Genomic DNA, 25,851 nt, shown 5'->3' on the forward strand with positions numbered 1-25,851 from the left:
TTTCAGCAGAAACAGTTCAGCAGCTGCTTCAGCGAAGATTGAGTCTGTGCTCTTCAATAGTATTAATCCTTTAACACTACAAGGTTTCTTAGGCAGGGTCAAACCAATTCTTATTCTACAAGGACTCACTCAAAACTGCCCAGTAGCATATGAAAAGTAGTAGAGTGTCTTGCACGTACCTGTTCACTCTCCGCTGGAATTGGCCGCTCATTTCTTTGTGGTCCCACTGAAATTGCAGAAATATTTATCACAGTACTTACGTTACTTGAATGCAATTTCCTATTTCCATGTCTCTTTTCGCCCTCTTCCTGGCCTTTGTATCTTGTATCGGCAGCACCCAGCACAGTGCCTGGCTCATGGTAAATGCTTAATTAATATTTGTTGAAGGAAAACTCTGGAGTGAGAAAGTATGGAATTAGTGAGGTAATTGAGCCAAGTAGGAAATATGAAGTGGTAGATTGTTTGCAAGATGCAGTACAACACAGCAGTCTCAGGGCTGTTTCAGACGGGGGAAAGGGATTGCCAGAAGTGTGGAGGTGGGAACAAGGGGCTCTGGGGGAGAATGGCAACGGGACTATCCTTGCTTGCTCATTTTGGACAATAAAGAGAGGTAAGTTTGGACATACACCAAAGACTTAGAGACAGTTGATGGAAACTTCTAGAAGTTAGATTTTAAGAATTTAGATGTTATTTAATAAGCAGTAGGGAGACTCTGTATTTCTTTGGTCCGGACAATAAATGGTCAAAATAGTATTTTAAATAATTATTCTGATGGGTATATGCTTATATCAAAATTCATATGTATGAAACATCAGGTTATGAGATATTGACTTGGGTCTGTGGGTCATCAGTTGATCCTGAAGGTCTCTTTCTGTTTTCATCCCACAGGTTGTTATTTTGTACTTTGAGCCAAGCACATTTCGCTGTATTCTGCTAAGATGGGTCCGTCTTCTCGGTTTTGCTACTGTTTACGGAACTGTCACTCTCAAACTTCACAGGTATATATATTTTATTCATCGTCATTCTCATGGAAGGATCAAAGTGATTAGCTTAGCACATAATTGTTAGCTGCACTGACCACTTAAATGACTCAATTTCAAGATACTGTATATTTTTCACTTTCAAGGTGACGTCTTTGGATTCTTCAGGGAAATATTTAATACAACTGAATTACTTGAACAAGATGCTTCAATAAAATGTGTCATTGGTTATGGAAAGGGTTAGTTCCTAATAAGTTTAAAATATGAAACAGTATAGTTCAGAACAGGAAGGAATACAAAGGTAATACTGCTGAAATAATGATACACAACCAGAGTGACCATAGAGAAACACACTTATTTGACAAAAACTACTGTCCTCCATTCCCAAGTTCCATGCCCCAAGGTAATCCTGCTGATATTCGATGGGTGAAGTTCAGAAAATAGTGCTTTTGGCTTTTCTCCTTAACCAGTGTGCTTCAGTGATTATCAACCTCGGAAAATGGAGAATGCCATAAGTTCCCTAATACTTAGTTCTAAAACCACCTAAATATTGGGTGAGGGGAAAAGCAATAAAATAAACTACCTATCTACAAAGGCTGGGAATGGCTGGAAATTATTCCAGGGCTTTCCCTTGCCTCCTTTCTCCAAGTTTAAAGAAAGTCTCAATGAAGTGGTGCCAAAGAGCATAGGAGATAAACAATAAACTTTCCCTGCAGGGTAAAACTGTATCCCTGTAGAGAAAACCCTTTGTACTGATCAGCTTTAAAGCTGTTTCGATAACCATAGTTAGCCATTCATGTGTTCATGCTAGTCTGGCCATACATGTTTCTGAATAAAAATCTCCTGATATGGGTCATACTGTGGTTTAATTACACTGTCTACCACATAAGAAATTGTATTTTCATTTTTTTTTCTTTTTTGGTACTTAATTATTGAGAATGCTCTAGATTACCCTTTTACCTTTTTGGAAAAAAAAAAAAGTCAATGTGTTTGACTCTCAAGATTCCCTTCTTACATATGTGGTAAAGTACAAAGGATATTAGATTAGGTTTCAGAAGATCCTATTTAAATCCCAATTTAGCCTCTAACTCTAATAAATCATACGCTTCTGTTTCCTACAAAAGGAGAGATTAGACCAGTCTCTAATGTTCTCCCTGACTCTCACTGTATTCTATCCACATCACAGCACACTTCCCTCCGGCATCCTTCTTTCTTCAACTACCTTCTAGGTTTCCATTGCTTATGTGATAGCTGTTTTCCAACTGGTGCTCACCAAAGAAAATGAGAAATCAATGACAGCCCATGTGGACACTAAGCCTTCTAGAAATCCTGAAAGAATAGATGCCCTATTGAGACTTGAAGATGAACTCTGTCCCTGTTACTCTAGCATTTAGTATCTAGTGGGTCCTCTATTATAATACTTATGGTAGCTTATAGTTTTCTTATTTAATTGCCTTCACTTTCTTTTACTTTCTCCTTGTAGTGAGAATGATACCATTATTGAATCCCCAGCACTCAGCACAAATAACTGACCCATGGGACATGTTTAATACATATGAGTAGATGAATGAATGAAAAATGTCAGATGCAGCCCTGAAAGCTGCTTCCCGTCATTCTCTCCACACATAACCCATTCATATTCCCCTGACTTACTGTGCTCTCTACCTCAGCATGTTTCCAAGTGTCTGGAACACATAACACTGTGGTCTGCGAGAGGATGTTTAGGGGGATGTGAACCCAGTGTTCAGTGGCACTGAATCATTTAATGAGAAAATTACTTCCACGCAGGTTCTCCTTCAATCCTTCTGATTATTTTCAGAAGAAAGATTAGTTGGAAACTACTAGGACTTTAACACTTGCCGAATAGTTGCCAATGTTCCTTTGCAATGAGGAGCAGATCAGGCTTCAGTTTCAGAGCTTTTCCCTGCAATGCTGTCTCCCTAAGATTATCTTTTGTTCATTGCATTTATTTTTATAGTTATTTTCTATTTATTTAAAGTTTGACTATCACTAGATAGTGATAAGGTAGTGATATAAAGCTTCCTTTAAATATTTTAAAACAATAAATATAAATTTAACTAAAGAAATTAATAGCTGATGCACAGATACAGCAGAAATCTCGACACTAGTATGCAAATGATTGGAATTTGGGGAACTGTGTTATAACATTATCCCTTTTATTTTAAAAAACGAAATTAAAACTATTCGAAATTAAAACTATTTTCCCTCTGACTTTGTATCTCTAGAAGTCATTGCAGTGAAGAGAGTTTCTCCACCAAAGGCTTAAATTGAAACTATTGCTAATGTAATGAGCTGAATCATTCTTATCCTCTGTGAACCAGATGGCTTTACTATTATATTATTCTATATTGCTTAAATTTAACTGATCCCTACATTGTTTACATCTATAAACTGAACAATCAGCATCCCATAGAAATGTGAACAACCTGAAGGAAGGACGAGCTGAACCAGCTTTACACTCCCCAGATTTAGTGCTGTATTTTTCTCATATTATGTATTGAGATATTTGTTGAATTAATGAATGAATGGGTGGATGGTTCTAGTGAATGAAGCTGCAAAGGGTGGTTTTGACTCTAGGTGGTCTTCTAGAGTCAAGAAACATGTGGCCCTGAAGGAGAGACATGATAGAGAGGAAAGACATAAATCCTGACAAATCCAAATTGGAACTTCAGTTCTGCCATTACTTATTTATACAACAAAGAATAAATTAACATCTTATAATTAGTTTTCTCATCTGTAAGATGGTTTAATCTCTCATCTGTAAGATGGTTTAAAGTTTAGTAACTTTAAGATGGTAAAGTTGTAGGAACTAAGTATAATTTGAATGTAGGCAAATATGTCAAGTAGGGTTTTTTGGTTGCAAACAAAATGGGTTATGGCTGCACAGAACCAAATGGATTTGGCTGAACAGAACTGGATTATGGCTAAATTAAGCAAAAAGGGGATTCATTGGAAGGATAGGGGGAATGTCACCTATTGACGGGAAAGCTAAAGAATCTGGATTTGGAAGGAGCTGACCCAGGGATCAAAGTAGCCCGAGCTAAGGGATAATGCCTTTTGAATACCATAGCTTCATTTTTATAGGAATTCCACTTTTCATTTCAAGGTTTTAAAAAATTAAAAGTAAACCATACCTCCAAAGGGAGAAAATTCTCAGGAAATTATGAGTACTGATTTGTGAAATGACTGTTATAGTCCCTTGAGGATAGGATAGGTAATAAAGATCTGAGTTTTGGTTTTATTTCAGCCATTTCCCTTCTGGCTTAGTGGAATTATTAGATACTTCTTCCTCTTATGACCTGGGTCTCTCGTTAATTGATCATAGTGTTTATAGAATTCCTGTAGCACTGAAGACTTGAAACATGAAAGAGGAACAGGGTCACACTCTGTCACCAGAAATGAAAATAAATACTATTTTCATTTAATAAATACTGTTAGTCTGAGATGAGAACATAATGGTTTTGTTCACTTTTACCAAGTCTCCCACTTTTTTCTACGGTGGTCTCTCCCCACATTTGAGAGTCATATGGCCAAAGACTACTATAATAATCCAAAGGAAAATTATAAAAGGGTCCCTTGTTTATTAACAAAGAAACACAGTTGCACCAAGTTGGGGTTCGGGGTGAAGAGGCCTGTCCCTTTAGAATGGTGTATTTTGTTTTTTATCACTGACATTGTTTAGAATCACCAGTATATGGTGATTATAAAAAGACCAGCTTTTAGTTGTCTTTATTATTGCCTTAAATTCTCACAGACATTTGGAAGAATGTCCTCTTATTGCCTACACCCAAGGCAGACCACTCACATAGCCCCACCTCACTGGCAAGCCATTCATGCAATGTAATTTATTCGAAGCTGAAACTATTTGAGAGAGAGGAAAGAAAGAAAAAGAAAAAAAAAGGAAGGAAAGGAAGGAAGGAAGGAAACGGAAAGGAAGGGAAGAAGGAAAGAGAAAAAGGAAGGAGAGGGAGAGAAAGGGAAAGGAAGGAAGGAAAGAGAAAGGAAAGAGTACAGCTTTTAGTTAAGTCAATGTGGATCATAAAGGAAAAAGAGCTGAAGTAGGCACAAACGATGAAGGTTTATTTACAAGAAGGAACTTCCTTCAGGAACCTTGGATGTGTTTGACTTAGTATATGGTGATGGGGGGCAGATCTAAAAGAACATCTAGCATTCCCACGATATGTGGGTTCACAGAACCCCTGCTAAGCAATTTTCTTTTACAAAAACTTGAGAAGGCAGTATCTCTACGCTCAGAAAAGCCAGGTATATTTTCAGGAGGCAGAGTGAGCAAGTGTTTGAAATGAAAATGGGGTGAAAAAAGATTGAAAAACTTAATGCTAAAAGAACATTTTCCTATTTCCTATGATATGGTTTCTGAAGACTCTCTGGCTTTTCCTTCTTCTAAGGCTAATCAAGAAAAAAAGACTTTTTTTTTGGTACTATGTTTCAAGTAAATTTTTAAGCAAGCTGTGAAAAGCTATCTTCTGGCTCTGACCTGGGATTTATCATTTCATGCATTATTCAGTACTCTTTGCTCTGGATACAGCCCTTAACTCTTTTCTTCACTGTCCTCATTAGCACCAAATATTTACAGTTTTGGGGAAGGTTTTCTATTTTAAATGTTTTAGTTTGTTTCCTAGTAAAGTTTGAAAAGTGACTGGAAGATATTTACATTTCTTTATTTTATGTATTCTTATAAGGATATATAAAAGCAGCTTAGCTTGTGACAACCACTAGGTGACAACAGAGAGTTTAAGATGGTGTTTTAGGCAAATGCCTGAAGTGCAGTTTTTGGACTTGATTGGGTGTAGACTCATCTGCCTCAACAGACCACAGAACAGTGTTGCTTAGCCCTCATTTATGAAGGCCAAAATATAAATGCCTCTGACATCCAGAAGATTCCTCTAATAAAAGTTTTCTTCCATTGACCACACCCAGCACACAGGTGGATGGTGTTTAAGATCCTAAGTCATGATCCCAAGGGTTTTAACATGAAGCAATTTCAAAACGGTTTTAGCCAGTTTCCCACCTCAGCCAAAATAATACATCAAGAAAGCATCCTTTGAACACGTAGCTGTGAACATTGCATTCTGACTAGAAAATATAAAGAGCTTGCCATGTGAATCCTGGTAATGATATGGATTTCAGGCCCGCCTTTCTGCTGAACTCATGGGGGTTTCTGTCTTTACTGGCTGCCTACTCGGGGATGTAGAGTATCTTCAAGTGGAGAATTACTCATAGCGACATTTCTTAAGAACCACGGGATTCACCAGAAAAAGGGGACTCATTCTTAAGCTTCTGAGGACGGTCTCTTTCCCATTCAGTGAGTGTACTATTTGGACAGGAAGCTGAGCAAGTTCGAAAGCCAAGGAAAGTCCACGAGCCGCAGGGGTGAGTTGGAAAATATCCAAGCCTTACCTCATACACTCACACTTCGCATATACCAGTAGAACAGCCAAACATCTTACAGAGAATTAACATGCTCCAGATGAATGCTTACAGGATTAAGGATTGAAATGATCTTTCGGAACTAACTGTCATACTAGCATTTAAAAATATTGAAAAAAAAAGTTTTGTAAGTGACCTGACTTTCTCCTTTCCTGTTTATTAAAGTGCCACCTTAGGCTTTTTGCGATGAAGATTTAGTTTCCCTAAAGACATTTTTACCATTTTAAATGGTACTTAACAGGAAAGATCAAAAGTCCTTTGGCTCTTAATAGAAATTTTCTTCATAATTTTATTAATCGAGAAAGCGTTAGTGTGGAATCCACCATCAACACCCGTGCTGGTGCCCAGACCCATTTGTGTGCTATCTCTATTCTAGCTAAATCTCGCAAACTGTGTGTAGTTACAGGCCTTAGTTTTGCAAACCCTACATATTTGTCATTCTCATCATTCATATGCTTGGAAGCACAGACGGAGGCCCTTGAAGCCTGAGGAATAAGTAGGCAGTGACCTCTCACTTCTTCCTGCATTTATCTTCTCTTACTTGGCGTACTTGCAGTCTGTCTGGAGCTACCCGGAGCTCCCTTGGAATCTTGCACACAGCTTATCATTAGGAATGGCTCCTCCAGAAACCATGAAGACAAGAACGAAACTTTCTAAGCTCCAAAGAGTCACTCTTTAATTGTAAAATCTCTAACTGGCTAGAAGATGAGATAGTTCCCTCTGCTCATTCCTCCCCACCCTGCCGCCTCCAGTAACTTCTGATCCTACTGTCCTGTCCGGCATGCAGAAGCTCCCAGCTAAATGGCCTAATGCTGTTAACTGGATTGGCATATACATTTAAGTGTCAGGAACCAATCAGGGATTTCTGCCGTGAGTAGCTCCATTTCTAGATGAATATGTTTAGTCTACTCATAGAAGTAAGAGATTTGGGAAATACAGGCATATTGACAAGACATGTTTTATTAACTAGAGGTCTGTATTCATGTAAATCTTTAACATCAGTGAGTACCATTTGAATAAAAATAGAAACAAAAGCCAAATCACTTTAATTGTCCTTCCTTTCAGAACACATTAACTATTGGATATGAATAAAATAAGAATGTAGTTCACTCAGAACTAAGGAGACTTAAAGCTTTACTTATTTTGTCCATCTGCAGATGTCCTCCTTGCTTTGTTGTATGACACATGACTTTGAAATACACTTTATTTAACATCTACGTTCAAAGCTTTTCAATCTGGAGCTTCTCTTTTTAAAAAATATTTATATACATGTTCTAATTTCTAATTACAGCATTACTATTTTATGTCTAGATTTCTGAAAAGAGGCTTGGTTAAAATATGTAGTTTAAGAGCTGTGTGCCACATCTGAAACACAAGATTTTTTGTTGCCCGAGTTGTTATGGTTTCAACTTGTTACATGTGTGTGTGCGCATGTGAGTGTGTTTTCTAACCAACTTTAAAATTATAAATAAAAACCCATCTGGTAATTCAGAATTAGTACTTAGCAGACTGTATCTGATAAACACTTTATTATTCTAATATTCTTTGTTAGCAATTCTACGTTCAAATCTTGTATAGCCTCAAGTGGAAATATTTCTCTGTGTGAAGTTGGTAAGAGAATGAGTGGGAAGTGAGATTACTTCAGGCAGCAAAAAGGGGAGGGGCAGGTTTTTTAAAGGTCAAGGTGAGATTCTCTGCTCATGCAAGCTGTCCACTGGGAGCACCTGCCTGCCGTCGAACCTGCCTGCTGTTGTCTGGGCCCAGAGTCGGGGTCTTGGCTTGTTTTTGGACGGCTAGAACCATGATTTCTGTCATGTGCCAGAGGCCCACCTGCCTTCTGCTTACTCTGCTGCCCCTCACCCAGCATTTTTGCACATGTTCAGTCCAAAACAACTGATTTGTGTTTTTATTTCCACTCAGTTCAAAATAATTTCAAACTTGATTTCTTTTTAACCCACAGGGTAGTTAGAAGTGTGATTTCTTATTTTCCAAATATTAGGGGGATTTTCCATGAACCTTTTGTTATTGATTTACAATTTCATTCCATTGTCGTGAGAGCACATACCTTGTGTGACTTAAGTCTGCTTGAATTTATTGAGACTTGTTTGAAGCCCAGAATATGATCTATCTTGGTAAATGTTCCATGGACACTTGAGAAGAACGTGTTTTCTTCTGTTTGGGAGTTGTTTGGTAATGCTGTTCAAATATTCGATATCCCTACTCATTAGCTCTCTATTTGTTCCATCAGTTATTGAGAAAGGGGTTGGAAATTTCTGATATGTCGTCTATTTTCTTCACTGTTCTTTCAGTTTTTGCCTCAGGTATTTTGAAGTTTCACTCTGAGATGCATAAACATTTAGAATTGTTATGTCTTTTTCATGAATTGAACCTTTTATTATTATGAAATGACCTTCATTATCCCTTGCCATATTCTCTGCTCTGAAATCTATTCTGTCTGGTGCTAATATAGCCACTCCAGTTTCCTTTTGGTGTTAGCATGGTATTTTTTTTTCACTATTTTACTTTTGACCTATTTTTGTCTTTAAAGTGCATTTCTTGTAGGAAGCATATCGTTGGACCTTTATCTAATTTGATATCTCTACATTTTAATTGCTGTATTTAGACTATTTCCTTTTAAATATGATTACTGATAAGCTTGTATTAGTATCACCTCTGTTTCTTCTAATGTGTCATTGGTTCATCTGGCCTCTGGTCACTCAAAGGTTTCTCACCCAGCATTTGTATGTGTCCAGTCCAAAAGACCTGAGTTTTACTTACAAGAAATATGATACTAGAAACACAACTATTCTAGGTATTCCTAGAAAGACACAAACCACTGAAAATAACTCTTGAAGAAATGGAAAATCTGAACAGATCCCAAACAAGTAAAGACATTTAATTAGTAATCAAAAAACTTAGATATACGCACACACAGAGTGAGCGAGCAAGAGTGCCCAGGACTAGATAGCCTCACTGATGAAGTATATTAAAGATTTAACACCAGTTCATCACAAATCATTTTGAAAAACAGAAGATGAGGCAGCACTTCCCAACTCATTAGAAGAGGCCAGTATTAGTATGATAACGAAACCAGACAAATATATCACAAGAAAATGAAACTACAAACCAATGGCTCTTATGATTATAGGCACACAAATCTCAAAAACTACTGGCAAACAGAATTCAGCAACCTCTAATAAAGGGATTATACATCCTGATTGAGATTTAGCTCAGAAATGCAAAAGTGATTCAACATACAAAAAATCAGTATGCTAGAGCACATTAACATAATAAAGAAAAAAACCACATAATCATCTCAACAGATGCAGAAAAAAGCATTTGACAAAAATATGCACTCCCATGATGAAAACACTCAACAAACCAGGAATGTAAGGGAGATTTCCCAACTTGATAAAAGCCATTTACAAAACAATCCTACAGCCGACATCATGCTTAATGATGAAAGACTTAAGGCTTCCTCTCTAAGATCAGGAACAAGATAAAGATGGCAGCTCTTGCTACTTGTAGTCAACATTGTCCTGGAAGTTCTCACCTGAGCAATTAGGCCACAAAAAGAAATATCAGGTATATACATGGAAAAGAGAAATAAAGCTATCCTGTTGGCAGATGACATGTTCTTCTGTGGAGAAAATCCTAAGGAATTCACCAATACAGTATTATAACTAATATATGAGGTTAGCAATGTCATAGAAGACAAGATCAATATACAAAAATCCATTTTATTTCTGCACACTAGCAATAAACTGAAACTGAAATTAAGAAAATATCCATTTACAATAGTATAAATAATCAAATTTGTAGGAATAAATTCAACAACAGAACCACAAAACAGATTCACTGAAAACTACACAATGCTTCTGAAAGAAATTAGAGATGGATAAATTGAAAGACATCCCTGTTAATAGCTTTGAAGATTTAGTATTGTTAAGATTGCAATACTCCCCAAATTAATCTAATCTGTATCAAAATCTCAGCTGCCTTTTTTGCAGAAATTGACAAGCTGATCTTAAAATTCATATAAAAATGTAAAAGGTCCAGAGTAGCCAAAACAATCTTGAAAAGGGAGAACAAAGTTGGAGGACTCAACACAGTCATCAAGAGAATGTTGTACTGTTCTAAGAAGAGACGTATAGATCAGTGGAACAGGATTAAAACTCAAAAGCTAAACCCATACATTTCCAGTCAGTTGATTTTTGATAATGATGCCATGACAATTCGATAGAGAAACAGTAGTCTTTTCAGTGATGATGTTGGAAGAATTGGGTATCCACAAGAAGGTACAGCCAGATATCCCTAGATAAAAGAATGAAACTAGATCTCTCTGCCTTATACTATCTACTACAAATATTAATTCCAAATGGATCAAAGACCTAAACGTAGGAGCTAAAACCATAAAGCTGTTAGTATGAAGGAATCATAGATATAAATATTCATAACCTTGGAGAGATACCAAAAGCACAAGTAACAAGGGAAAAAATAGATAAATTGGACTTCATCAAAATTGAAAATTTTGTGCATTAAAAGACAATATCAAGAGAGTTGGGACAGAGAAAACCCACTAAGTGGAAGAAAATATTTGTAAATCATATATCTAATAAGGGTCTAGTATCTATAATATATAAAGAATTTTTACAACACAGTAATAACCCAATTTTGCTGGGAAAAATTAGTGCTAGATATGTATTTGTTGAATGGATAAGCCAAATGATAGAAATTAAAATAATTCCAACGTTCATCTTTAAGAATAAAGAAGCACTAAAAACAGTTGCAGAAATATAACAGGATGAGATTATAGATATTCCAAGGTATTATCAAAAAATGATATTCAAAAGACAAAAATGATAGATCAAAAGGACAAGGTAAACAGTCCCCAACAGACCTTTATTCCGGAAGATCTAACTGTATGGTAAAGAGAGTGTCCCCAGATAATGGGGTAACAGCAATGGCCAATTCAACAAATTAGGATTAGCAAATCAGCTGTATTTCTAGAAAAATGCTACCTCTGATTCTCATCTTAATGTACTAGAATTTCAATAAATCATAAAACTAAATGCAAAAAAAGAGTGAAAAGATGAATTACAGATTGATATTTAATTTATTTCAGGTTGGGAAACGGAAGAAATAATAAAATGTCAGTTGATTGGATTATATAAATATTTTAAACTCCTGCCTGGCAAAAAAATAAAATTAAAAGGCAAACAATAAATTGGGAAATAGCTGTAGTATATTTTTAGACTGGTGCTGTTCAATAGAAATATAGCTCAAGGCATAAATGTGAGTCACATACATAATTTTAAATTTTCACTAGCCATATTAAAAAGAAACAGGTGAAAATTAAATTTAATGATATATTTTACTTAACCCAACATATTCCAAATATTGCCGTTCCAACATGTAATAAGAGCACTAATTAATAAAATATTTTATATTCTTGATTTGGATAAGTCTTCAAGACCTTGTGCGCATTTGGCCCTTAGGACACATGTAAATCCAGACAGGTGTTCAATGGCCAGGCAGGCACAGCTTCCCGGGTCAGTGAATTAACACCAGCCCGCTCCATGTGGATTTAATGGCTAGCATCTGAGAAAGTGCAGTTACAGAACAACAGGGGAAAAAATGGCTAAAGATGTGAACAGACAACCCAAAGAAGAAGAACCATTGACCAAAAAGCACATTTTTAAAAGTGTTCAATGAAACTAATCATGTAAGCAGGGCGAAAACATTTAGTGCAATTTTTCACAAATTTGAATAAGAATACTTTCTTTAAAAAATAAAATTGGGCCGGGCGCGGTGGCTCAAGCCTGTAATCCCAGCACTTTGGGAGGCCGAGACGGGCGGATCACGAGGTCAGGAAATCGAGACCATCCTGGCTAACACGGTGAAACCCCGTCTCTACTAAAAATACAAGAAAATTAGCCGGGTGAGGTGGCGGGCGCCTGTAGTCCCAGCTACTCGGGAGGCTGAGGCAGGAGAATGGCGTGAACCCGGGGAGGCGGAGCTTGCAGTGAGCTGAGATCCGGCCACTGCACTCCAGCCTGGGGCACAGAGCAAGACTCCGTCTCAAAAAAAAATAAAAATAAAAATAATAAAAATAAAAAAAAAATAAAATTATAATTGTCAATAATAGTAAGTATTCAGTGGGGTGAGACACTCTCGTATGCTGGACAGAGTGTAAATTGATACAGCTCATCTGAAATATGCAGCAATGTGTATCAAGAGCTTTTTAAAAGCTAGGTTATTTTACTTTTTGAAATCTAAAGAGAAAAAATCAAAGGTGTGAACAGAGATTTACCTGCAAGAATATTCGTTAGAGTGTGGCTTATAATAAATAATGATTTAAGTAAATGGTATATGCTGTCAAAGATCATGTTGTTTACAAAGATAGACTGTTAGAGAATGCTCAGAAAACCATATTATATGAGAAAAGCATAACAAATGATATAATCCTAATGTTATAAAATATTTTATGTATGTATAGAAAAAATACTAGAGAGTAAAATCCACCCAAGAGCTAACAGTTTATATATAACTAGTGCTGTTTAGATGGTATTAATTTCTTTCTATTTGGTTATAGTTTTATACTTTGACCATGTATCACAGTTTTAATGGAGGAATCAATCTGCACTAAAAAGTAGATGAGCCTTTGTCACAATATGTAACTCTTCTGATCTATGATAGGCAAGGTGGTGTGGGAGGCACCTTGGGACCTGCAAGGAAATTTAAGTCAAGAGTTTTTAATATAGTGATGTGCAAAGGGAAAACAATTAAATTGTACAACAACCAAAGAGTCATCACAATAGCACGTTATAATTAGTTTCCAAAAGTTTCAATGACAGCGACTGAAAGTTATTCTACTTCAATATTAATAATACTATCTAACCATCTATAAATATGAGCAGTCAAACTCAGCAGTTGTTATGTACTCACGCAGTGTACCTCCTGAATTACTTTTGTGGTTGCAGCCCCTATTTGTGTATTTTACTGTGGGTTAAGGTTAAGGTGAATGCAATGGTAAGCAGGATTTTTAAAAATATTATTTTTAGCACTTCTTTTATATTGGACTAACACCTAAAGTACATAAAGATATTAATGTGCAACTAGGCTTTGAGAATTAAGTAGATATTTTGTCTTTTTGTAAATGTGATCACACCAGTTAAATGGGAAGTTCATATTTACAAAGCATTTTGTCATCTTCTTGTGGTTCCCTGTAGTCTGGTACCATTTTTTATCTAAATAGTATGCCAAAAAGCCTGCAAAAGTAGAGCAATTAGGTCTTATAAAAATAGATGGAAACTTCCCTTGGAAAGAGAAACATTTTTGCTGTTAGTCATTTCTACCGCATTTCAGTCGGGACAATCTTGATTACAGAGAAAACAGATTCAAAAAGCTTTCCCTTGTGATATCTCTAGGAAATAGTTATGTGCTTAACTTTTGTTTAGAGAAAAGGCTTTTTTAGACCAGAAAAACTAAATCTTGAATTAAGAGTAAGAGCAGATCAAGATTTAAATATTAACATTAAGATGGTGTCATTTTAGATATTTTCTATCTACAAAACCGTGCAATTTTGTGATGCAATTAGCGATGTTTCCCTATTGAGACTGTAGTAAAATTGCTCATTTAAGTAATGATGCTATTAGGCAACCATCTGTAATAATTTTGTTTTTATAGTCTATCTGAAATTATGTTCTTGAATACCAAAATGTTAAATAGTAAAACATTACATTTTTAAAAAATAATCCTGGAATGAAAATTACTTCTGCTGATTAATCAGTGCTAGATAATTGAGATATAAGGACAGAATTTCTTCAAACAGGTACCTGGAAGACCATGGTCCTAGAATTCATATTTACTCTGGATATAAGGAGATAAACAAGCATGTAATTCCCAAACTCAATAATCTGGTTTCTTCTTGATCTTCAGAATAATTGACCATCTGCTTATTGTTTGAAATATCTTTCTGTAGTTAAGCTGGGAGTAGGGAAAGCAGTGGGGGAGGAAGCAATAGTATCCATATTTAAAACTTTCTCTGTAAGCTTTTATACCAAACTTTTCAAAACTAAACATTTTTGGAGCACAAGCACCCAATGGCCATCAAATGTCCTTTATTTGCAATATTATTACAGCTGAAAAGGCTTCAAAGGAGTGGTTTAGGGAACAGGTGTTTATGCTTAGTTAACATTTAGGCCTGATTTGAGTTCATTCAGCATTGTTGGCCTGTATTTAAGGGAATCAACCATGATATATTATCACATTTCTTCAGTCTTTTCTTACAGATCTAAGATTGCACAATGAACTCTGATGAATAAGGAAGGGTGCACATAAGTTTAAAATAGTCATACTGCAGGTAACAAATTAGTGCACAGCCCAGGTTTCAAGCCTGCTGAATCTCATATATGGGAGGAGAACAACAACCAGATGGCTGCAGATACCCTGGGGCTACAAGAGCCTGGGTCTGCAGTGTTCAGGAGGATACAGAAGAAATTTGTGTGTGTGTGTGCAAGAAAGAGAACCACTGTATATTTTGTATTGAGGTAAAATTCACATAACAAAATTCTCCATTCATAGTATTGTCTTATAATTCTTTTTATTTACATAAAGTCAGTAGAAATATCTCGACTTTCATTCCCGACTCTAATGAGTCTTTTTTTCTTGCTCAGTCTAACTAAAGGTTTGTTAATTTTGTTTATCTTCTGGAAGAACCAACTTAGATTTTTTTTTTATTGTCTCTGCTGTATTTCTACTCTATATTTCAATTATTTTCACTCTAATATTATCTTCTCCCTTCAGCTTGTTCTGGATTAAATTTGCTGTTCAATTTTTAGTTCCTTAAAGTAAAAGATAAGGTTATTGACTTAATGTATTTCTTTCTTCATATAAGCATTGAAGTTACTGCATTTGCTGCAATCCTTAAATTCGGATATGTTTTTATTTTTTCATTTATCTCAGCTTATCTTCTATTTTCTCTTTGGTTCTTCTGTAACCCATTCATTAAGAGTATTTTGTTCAATGTTTACTTATTTGCGAATTTTCTAGTGTTCCTTCTGTTATGATTTCTAATTCAGTTCACTGTGGTCAGAGAAGATACTTTGTATGATTTAATTTTCTGAAATTTATTGAGACTGGTTTTGCAGTCTAATATATGGTCTGTCCTGGGGAATGTTCCATGTGCACTTGACAAGAATGTGTACTCTGCTGCTGTTGAGATGAGTACCCCATATTTGTCTGTAAGGTCTAGTTGGCTTATCATGCTGTTCAAGTCCTTTGTTTCCTTATTGTTGGTATGTGTAGATAATTCAATCCATTATTGAGAGCAGGACCTTGAAGTCTCCAACTTAGATTATTGAACTATCTTTTTCTCTCATCAATTATGTTACTGTTTGTTTCTTATATTATGGGGATCTGATGTTTAGTACAGATATGTTCATAATTGTTCATCTTGTTGAGGGATTAACCCTTTTATAAGTATGCCATTTTTTGTCTCCAACAAATTTTATCTTATATCTAATCTGATATTAATATAGCTACCATAGTTCTACTTTGGTTATTATTTATATAGAATATCATTTGCTACCTTTTAATTTATAACCTACTTATTTCATTAGATCTAAGGTAACTAACTCTCTTATAGAAAACATAGTTGGATTGTCTTTTAAAAAATTTTTTCTACCATTTCTACCTTTTAGTTTACATTTAAGGTAATTACTCATAAGGAAGGACTTGTTCCTTTTTGTGATTTGTTTTTATATATTTTATATCCATTTTGTTTCTCAGTTCCACATTACTGCCTGCTTGGTAAATCAATAGTTTTTAGTGTATCATTTTGATTCCCTTCTTCTTTCTTTTACTACATATGTTTTGGTTTTCTTAGTTGTTGCCCTGGAGATTACAATTAATACCCTAAATTTATAACAGTTTAGTTCAAATTAATACCAACTTTGTTTCAGACGTATACAAAAACTTTGCTCCTATGAATCTTTATGCTCTTTTACATTTTTATTGTTGCAAATTATATCTTTAAGCATTGTGAACTCATTAACAGATTTGTACTTATTGTTTTATGCATCTGTATTTTAAATCATTTAGGAAAAAGAGTATTAATACTGACTTTTATATTTATCAGTGTAGTTACTTTTAGCAGTGTCTCTCATTTCTTTACATGCATTTGAGTTATGGTCTATAGTCCTTTTATTTTAACCTAAAGAATTCCCATTATTTCATATAGGGCAATTCTGCTAGTGACAAATTCTCTCCATTTCTGCTTATCTTGGAATATTTTAGTTTCTTTTTCAATTTTGGTGAGTTTTTTCAGATATAGAATTCTTGGTTGGCAGGGTTCCCTCCCCTCCCCTCCTTCTCAAATACATGATTCAACTTTCTCCAGCCCCTATGGTCTCTGATAAGAAATTATCTTTTAATCTTACTGAGGATCCCTTGTATGTGATGGGTTGCTTTTCTCTTAATGCTTTCAATATTTTAAATTGTAATAGTTTGATTATACTGTATCTTAGTGTGAGTCTCCTTAAGTTTATCCTACTTTATCCTTGAGCTTCTTGGATGTTTAGATTCATGTCTGCCATCACATTTGGAAAGTTTTAGCTATTATTTCTTCAAATATTGTTTCTCTTTTTCTTTCTTCTGTCTTTCGGGGACTCCCATTATGCATATATTGGTATGTTTGATGGTATGCAACAGGTCTCTTAGGCTGTGTTCATTTTTCTTTCTGCTTTTCAGACTGGATAATCTCAATTGGCCTTATCTTGAAGTTCACTGATTTGTTCTTCTGCCTGGCCAAGCCCCTCCAGTTGTTGTACCACTTTAGTGAATTTCTCTGAAATGAGAAATTTTATTTTGCTTTATCAGACTTTCTATTTGATCCTTATTATTTCTCTATGTTTATTGATATTCTATATTTCATGAGACATCATTATCTTGGTTGACTTTAGTTTTTTGTCCATAGTGTCTTTTACCTCTTTGAGCATAAGACAGTTCATTTAAAGACTTTGTCCCTGATGTTCCATAGCACTGTAGGATGACTCTGGTTAACAATAATATATTACACAGTTTTAAGTAGCTAGGAGGAGAATACTGAATGTTGCTAACACAAAGACATTATACATGTTTGAGGTGATGGATATGCTAATCACCCTGATCTGATCACTACATATTATATGCATCATAACATCATTCTGTATCCCATAAATGTGTCAATTTAAAAAAATTTAAAATTATATGTACATAACTTCTGTGATATGGACAAAAGATTAAAGTATCAGAATTTGCAAAAAAAATTTTAATAAACTTTATCTCATAAGGTTAATGCCTGGATGTCTTCAGGTATCGTTTCTATTAGTGTCTTTTTTTTTTTTTCATGCTTATGGACTGTATAATCTTCTTTGCATGCCTCATTTTTTATTAGAAGCTGAACATTTTGAATATTATATTCTGGTAAATCTAAAAATCAGATTCTCCATCCTTTTCAGGCTTGTTTGTTAAGTGACTTTTATAGTCTATATTCTTTGTTTTGTGTGGCCATTGAAGTCTCTTTTCTGTTAGGTTAGTAGTCAGCTGGTAATTCAACAGAGATTTTCATAAAACTTGGACCAAAAAATACTTTTTAAAATCTGAATTATTTGCAGATGAACTGCATGTTTGTGTGTTGGGTATGTCTTCAACACACATAAGCCTGTATTTCCTGCATGTGCAGAGCCTGAGGTCAGCAGGAGATGAGAGCTTTGGGCCCTTCTCATGCCTTTTGTGAGAATGTTCCAGGCTTCTAGATTCCTAGAAATATATTGGTACTTTTCAGTGCTCTTATTCCCCAGATCATCTCATTCCCATTCCTTCTTCACAATCTTTTTGTTTAGTCTATTGTTTGTCTTAACCATTATTCATTGTCCTTGGTAGCACTGACTAATCCATTTGCCTTTAAATGTTTTAGATAAATGACCCCCGCTAACTTTGTCAGCCCTAGGAAAATTAGCAGTTGGGTAAAACAAAAGCAAGCCCTTTGAGCCACTCTTTCAGGGATCCACCAGCCAGGTCAAAATAAACAGCAGTTCTTTGAAAATAAGGTCCATTGTGCTCCTCTAGTACTTGGTACCTGTCCTGAGCACGCAGATGTCTTGAAAGCCGTCATTGAGCTGAGGAGCATGAGATAGAATCAAAGTAAGTTAAAATGCTGCATAGCTCTTTTACTCAGATTCAGCTGTGTTTTTGTTTTTTCTTAAGTATCCCTCTCATTTCTATAAGCTCCTAAGTAGTTTCTAGAATTCCAAAAAAGTTGACTAACAGTTCTTGCTAGTTTGTTGATTGTTTTTATGAACTGATAGACTTTTGAGTTCCCTACTCCATCATTTTTGAGATTGTGTTTAAATTGCCTGTTCATTTATATTTACTGAGTTAGAATGAACATGAAAACAGGTAAATAACTGCCATTTTCAGCATTGAACCTCTTTGATTTAGCAAAATACTGACACATAACAGGAGCTAATGTTTATTCTCACATCCTATATTGTTATCAAAATTCTTCCAAATTCCATTTTACCCTGCTTCTTCCAGTTTCTGGGATCCTGTATCAACCATAAAACTTTTTCTTGCTGGTCATACTGTCAGAAGGACATGTTTAACTAATTGGTCAATTAAATCTTCTTGCCTTCATGTGCTAGATTATGTGGGGGCTTAGAAAATAAACATCTCCCAACTTCAGGAAGATTTACAAGGGCATAGGAGATATCAACTGAATAATAGTGGTAATTGGAGAAAATTTTGTGGCCTGGAACTGTCAGACAAAAATGTACATTGGATGAGGTTCCTGAGATGAATCTACAAGGATAAGTGAGATTTGAATCAGTTTAGATAGACGGAATGGCATTCAAAGGTATGAGCATCTAGATTAGAGAGAAAAGAGCATATAGGAGAGTAGAGGAAATGTGGCATGTTTGGAAAGGCAGATTCCTGTTGTGCTTTTAAAAGATATGGCCCTGAACCAGGTGCTAGATAGTTCTATTTTGGTAAAATACTGTAACTGAAAAAAGTACTCACATGAGAGTAAGAAGATAGGAGTTTTGAGGTGATTTTGCTACTGACTGTTTTCCTTTAGATAAATGACTCCCCCTCACTGGGCCTCAGAATTGTCTTTCATCACTGGCCATCAGAGAAATGCAAATCAAAACCACAATGAGATACCATCTCACACCAGTTAGAATGGCAATCATTAAAAAGTCAGGAAACAACAGGTGCTGGAGAGGATGTGGAGAAATAGGAACACTTTTACACTGTTGGTGGGATTGTAATCTAGTTCAACCATTATGGAAAACAGTATGGCGATTCCTCAAGGATCTAGAACTAGATGTACCATATGACCCAGCCATCCCATTACTGGGTATATACCCAAAGGATTATAAATCATGCTGCTATAAAGACACATGCACACGTATGTTCATTGCGGCACTATTCACAATAGCAAAGACTTGGAATCAACCCAAATGTCCACAGTGACAGACTGGATTAAGAAAATGTGGCACATATACACCATGGAATACTATGCAGCCATACAAAAGGATGAGTTTGTGTCCTTTGTAGGGACATGGATGCAGCTGGAAACCATCATTCTTAGCAAACTATCACAAGAACAGAAAACCAAACACCGCATGTTCTCACTCATAGGTGGGAACTGAACAATGAGATCACTTGGACTCGGGAAGGGGGACATCACACGCCGGGGCCTATCATGGGGAGGGGGGAGGGGGGAGGGATCGCATTGGGAGTTATACCTGATGTAAATGACGAGTTGATGGGTGCTGACGAATTGATGGGTGCAGCACACCAACATGGCACAAGTATACATATGTAACAAACTTGCACATTATGCACATGTACCCTAGAACTTAAAGTATAATAATAATAATAAATAAATAAATAAAAAGAATTGTCTTTTATACATTAGTGGGATCAGAATAGATAATACGGAGAGGTCCTTTCAGCTCTAACTGTAACGCTTAAGGTTCTTGCCTAGCCACGCCAAAGAACTGGTGTGGCGGCTGACCATGCGAGTGATAAGAGACATGAACCGAGGGTGAGAAAAAGCCATAGGCTTTATAGAGCCAAGTGAAAGTACAAAGCTTCCACAGTGTGGAAGGGGTCTTGAATGGGTAGCCAGAGTCAGATTATACAATTGTCTTTGAAATTCTTTAATGTTGGAAATATGTGTGGCGGGAAGATGTTACTAGAGCGAGAAAGCCAGTAAATTATTTTGTGACATGTCTTAGATTTTGAGGAAAACCGGAATTGCAACTTAGGTTTTATCTACTTTATGACCTTGCAGCAGCATGGCAAAGGAGACAGGATCTTACAGGACTTTATAAAGTATGTTTACAAGTAATTGGAATTGGGAGCATAGATAAGGTCTGCTGGTCACAGAAAAATGGGCAGTTAACATTCCTTTTAGTTTTGGGGGAGGGCAAAGGGAGAGAGGACACAGGGAAGCTTACAGCAAAATTTTCACTGTTTATAGCTTTCTTGGGGAAGAAAACACATGCACAAATTCTGATGTTAGGGATATTTTAAGCATATATCTTCAATATTATTCATCCAGGACCAAAGTTAAGTCCTGATACAGGAAATGAGTGAGTTTCACAGCTTTCTGAGCCCCTCCTCAACCCAGGAAGCCCAGATGGCCCCACCTCTCATAACCATCTAAGATATGACTTGTAACAGTCTTGCAGCCCCTTCTTTCCTTCCTTCCTTTTTTAATTATTCTTCCTTATTCCATCTACCTTCAATTAAAGAAAAAAGGTAAGAAACAAGGAAAAACACTATGAGATATGAGAACTCATGCAGCTCACAAAAACTGACAAAAAATATGTCAATATATTTAGAACCCAGTTGTGAATTTTCTTTCTTGTAATAGCAATTACTTAATATACTCATAATAATCTTGTAGAACTTCATGTCTGATAAGCATCTAAAACCTATTTCTGTGCCGGTGATGCCAGTCTTTTTAAGTATTTAACTAAAATTCATCCACTGACCAAGAAGTAACTTTAATTTACTTCTGAAAATGAAATTTTGAGAAATTGATGAAAAGCTTAATGAACATGGGGATTTGTCACCATTAAAAGCAGAATGACAGGCAGAAGCCTCCAGCACTTTTTGAATTGTTAGCTCTCGGGACTCTTGTCAATAATTGATTGGCTTTAAAGTTACAAGAAGTGTCACCTCATACCTTTTATCTCAAGCATTTCTTCTCTGGAATTTCTATGAACACAGTAAGATTAATAGAAATTAGACTCTAATGAAGAAATTCAGGACATTAGGATTATTCCAGTTAAGGTAATCGGACAGAAGACTGGATGGCTTGAGGATATATAGTTTTTCATTCCTTTTTTATAAATAGAAGAGATGCTGCAAAATCACATACAAATGCCAATGTTCTGAAAATGGAGAACTATTATTAGAAGCCTTGCATTCTGTCATCGGCATAATAAAGACTGAAAACTCTACCTGGCAGGCTAGAGCGGTCAGCCTATTGGAAAGGCACCTACACCAATCTTAGATCTGATAGGAAGAATTGCTTAGAGCAGCAGCTCTCAAACTTTACCCTTCATCAAAATTACCTGAAAAGTTTGTTAAAATAGATTGTTGGACCATCCCTCCAGAGTTTCAGAGTCAGTGGGTCTGGGTGGGATCCAAGAGTTCTCATTTGTACCAAGTTTTTAGGTAAAATTGATGCTACTTGTTTGGTAAGTGCTGGTGTCAATGGCAAGTAACATCTAAACTGAGACATGAAGGAGATATAGGATTTAGCAAAACACTGTGTTTGTATAGGTAGGAGGAGGGATGGTGAGGAAAGCTGAGGGCAAAGGCTCAGATAGAGGATAACTGCATGTCATCCAGAGGGACCTGCAGAACTATAGGATGTAGAGAGTGTGGAGAGATGTGGCTACAGAGGTGAGGAGGAACCAGTTTTTAGAAGTGTTTTACCATACTAAATTTTGGTGGAGAGCCAGTGACTATAAGCAGGGAAGCAACATGATCAGATGTACAATAGCAAAAGACCATGTTATCCATCATAGAATGTGGATTGAAGGTGGGCCAGACCAGTAAGGAGACTAGTTAGGAAGCTACTATAGGAATGAATTGGTGGCTAGGAGCTGTATAGTGGCAGTGAGGATGGAGAAAAATAGAAGAATTTGAAAGATACTTAAGAGGTAGACATTAAATTCTTCATGATTCATTTGATTGCTGGAACGTGGATAAGGGAGAAAAATCCAAGTTTATTCCTAAGCTTCTGCTTGGTACAGTTAGACAGGGCTGTAACACAACAGCAAATGTAGGTTGGAGAACAGCAAAGTGGGTTGGAGAAGGAAGGAGTGGAGAGAGGGGTGATTTTGTGTCAGGCCCTGCTGATGTCCGGTGGGCCCCTGAGTATACAGGGATTGAGCCCAAGAGAGTGATCTGAACTGGAGGTATAGAGGTGGGACTTGCTGGCATATAGATGATAACTGAGATAGGGGAGCCAATGGAGTTGCTTGGGTGCAATATGGAGTAATAATATAACGTGGCCACATTTAGGAGATCCTTGGAAACACTGCCATTTAAGGGGAAGACTGAGGTAGAGAAGTCTGCAATAGAGATTGAAAAGCAGCTAGCCAAGAAGTGGGAAGAAAGTAGGAAGAGAGAACTAGGAAGAAAACCAAGAGAGTGTGACATCAGGGAAACTGAGGGTTCCAGCCACATCAAAAGCTGGGGAGAGACCATGTAAAATAAGAAGTGAACAACATCAGTTCGCTCTTGGAGGAAGGTCATGGGTAACCCAAGTACAAGTTCTTATGGTGAGCTATATAGCTTGAACCAGAAATATCTAGAAAATGAGAAAGCAGAGGCAGATGAATATGATGACAATTTCTGGGTTACCCATTTTATCATTTCACAATGATTTCCATGAATTTGTCTGCTATTAATAATGAAAATTGAATGTGCCCTTTAAATATGCCTTTTCATATTAAATTTTGGATGTTTCTTGCAGTCTTCCCATATATGTTGGGCTTTACTTCAGAAATAGTGAAACCTTCTGAACTCATGGTCTCCTGAAGATTTAGCTATGAAAAAATAGTGGAAAAGTCATCCATATAGGAAGTCCAATGATTTGAAATTTTTTCTACAGTTGTATTTCATACAAATGCATGTCTGCATATTCTTTTTTATAGTCTGACCTGTAGGCTTTTCAGACAATCCTAGAAAAATGCATCTTATTCCATTTTACAAAAACCAATATCCTGAAATGCTTAGATTGAAGTGTAGAGTTGTGTTTATTATGTTTTCTATTATTTGAAAGCCAACAAAATCAATAATGGAAGACTCAAGGGATTTTGCTTTGGTTCTGCTCTCTTGAAATGAGATTATAGGGATTTTACAATCTTGAATTCTCAAGCTATACAATAAATACCCAAAGGGCCAGCTAGAAAACATAAACATTTCTGATAATTTAGAAATGAGATTTGAGTAAAAGTTACTATAACTGGAATCATAGATTTCCTTTGCAAAAGACAAAACTGATTAAGAAGTATTTTAAAGGAGACAGTTACTTAACAAATCCATTATTAACTCTCTGAGATTTAAAGTTTCGATGGGAATTGTGAAACAAGCATAAAAAATATATTTATCACATTTTGACCATGGGAAGAATATATAGTTCATAACTATTTTTTTCTCTGAAGCACTCTCAACCTGATGAAAACTCCTTGCCTTAACTTGAAAACTCCCTAGGAGTTGCTGGGTATTGAGAACCAAACTTTGCTTCCTGCCAACCTGTTCCCCCTACTGTCCCTAAAGACAGTTTGCATTTCCCTGCTTTTGATTCCCATCAATTAGAATATCCCCTTATATATTTTCCACTTTCCTTCATTTCTACATATTGATATCCCCCAAAGCCCAGATCAAACACTACCTGTTCTATTGGGTTAGATTTGCTGCCACATAGAATATATAATGTTAGCTATTGCACATGGTAGCTATTTGCAAACTTACTTCTAGTTAAATTGTAAGTTTCTAGAGACAAAAATTGTATCTTATACCTTCCACATTGCCTAGCATGATGCCTAACATATGGTTGTCACTATATAAATGTTTGTTCATTATATTTAAAATGTTTACATTAAGAGTAAAGCTAGAATTTGGAACCATTTTCTCTTTTTCTGCCCTTGCCAAACTATGGAAGAAAAGTGGGTCAGGTTCTCTCTGGAGAATGTAGTCATTCAAAATTTAGAATTCATCCAGGTTCAACTAGAAACAAATATGTGTACATTATGATTACAAGTTTCTCCTACAGAAAATAACATTGGAACTGGCAAAAATACTAATTTTCCAAGAAATTTCTATTTCTAAGGTAGAATTCTTGAATCTTTTAATCTGCTAATTACAATAGAAACCTTCTTATCCAATATAACTGGACTTAGTATTATATTTGGTCAATTTGTTGAAGTTTTTTAAAGTAGAAAAGCATTAAAAAAATATATAGATACTGTAATTTAAAACACAAATAATCACTCACCAGTCTTTTTGAAATAAGGCTTCTTTTTGACTATGGGTTTGATATTTAGAGTTCATTGTTCTCCCTATAGCATAAATCACCAAAATGTATTATCTACTGCATTGTGTTAAATTTTTTTGAAGTAATCTGAGTGTAGAAATTTTTTAGCTTTTTGTTTATTGACCACTCTCTATTTTAAAATTTCTTCACTTCCACTAAGTTAACATTTTATTTTAATGTTTTATCTTTCCAAAACATTCAGGAGAGATTTCATAGAAAAAGTTTCCTTGCCTGGGCATGGTGGCTCTCGCCTGTAATAATCCCCAGCACTTTGGGAGGCCAAGGCAGGCAGATCACCTGAGGTCAGGAGTTCAAGACCAGCCTGGCCAACATGGTGAAACCCCGTCTCTGCTAAAAAATACAAAAATCAGCCAGGCATGGTGGCACATGCCTGTACTCCCACCTACTTGGGAGGCTGAGGCAGTAGAATCACTTGAACCCAGGAGGTGGAGGTTGCAGTGAGCCGAGATCACGCCACTGCACTCCAGCCTGGGTGACAAAACGAGACTCCATCTTAAAAAAAATAGTCTCCTTTTGTTTTGTAATAATGTATAATTATTTTATTTAATATTTAATTATAACAGTGGGCATAATTTGGGAACAAATACACCTGATTCATAACAAATAGTAATTAAACTGGTTGGAGCAGAAGTGCTTAGGCATAGTGCCAGTGTTAGCATTCACTATGACATGGATAGCACTTAATACATTGCATATACAGAGTGGAGAGTAACTGTTAATCTGGGGAACTGATGAGATGGAGCATGGTTAAGAGATCTTCTGTTTTACTCG

The 25,851-nt window shown here is 36.0% G+C and overlaps 1 protein-coding gene across 1 annotated transcript in view; it reads left to right on the forward strand.

Moving 5' to 3' along the window:
* GPR158 (G protein-coupled receptor 158) overlaps positions 1 to 25,851 on the forward strand; it is a 431,923-nt gene that overhangs the window by 367,079 nt on the left and 38,993 nt on the right. The window contains exon 6 of the mRNA XM_050804852.1: positions 889 to 998. Coding sequence (XP_050660809.1) covers positions 889 to 998 — 110 coding nt within the window. The remainder of the gene's footprint in view (positions 1 to 888; positions 999 to 25,851) is intronic.

The sequence above is a fragment of the Macaca thibetana genome, chromosome 9 (genome assembly GCF_024542745.1).
Source record: "Macaca thibetana thibetana isolate TM-01 chromosome 9, ASM2454274v1, whole genome shotgun sequence".
In the NCBI taxonomy this organism is placed as follows: domain Eukaryota; kingdom Metazoa; phylum Chordata; class Mammalia; order Primates; family Cercopithecidae; genus Macaca; species Macaca thibetana.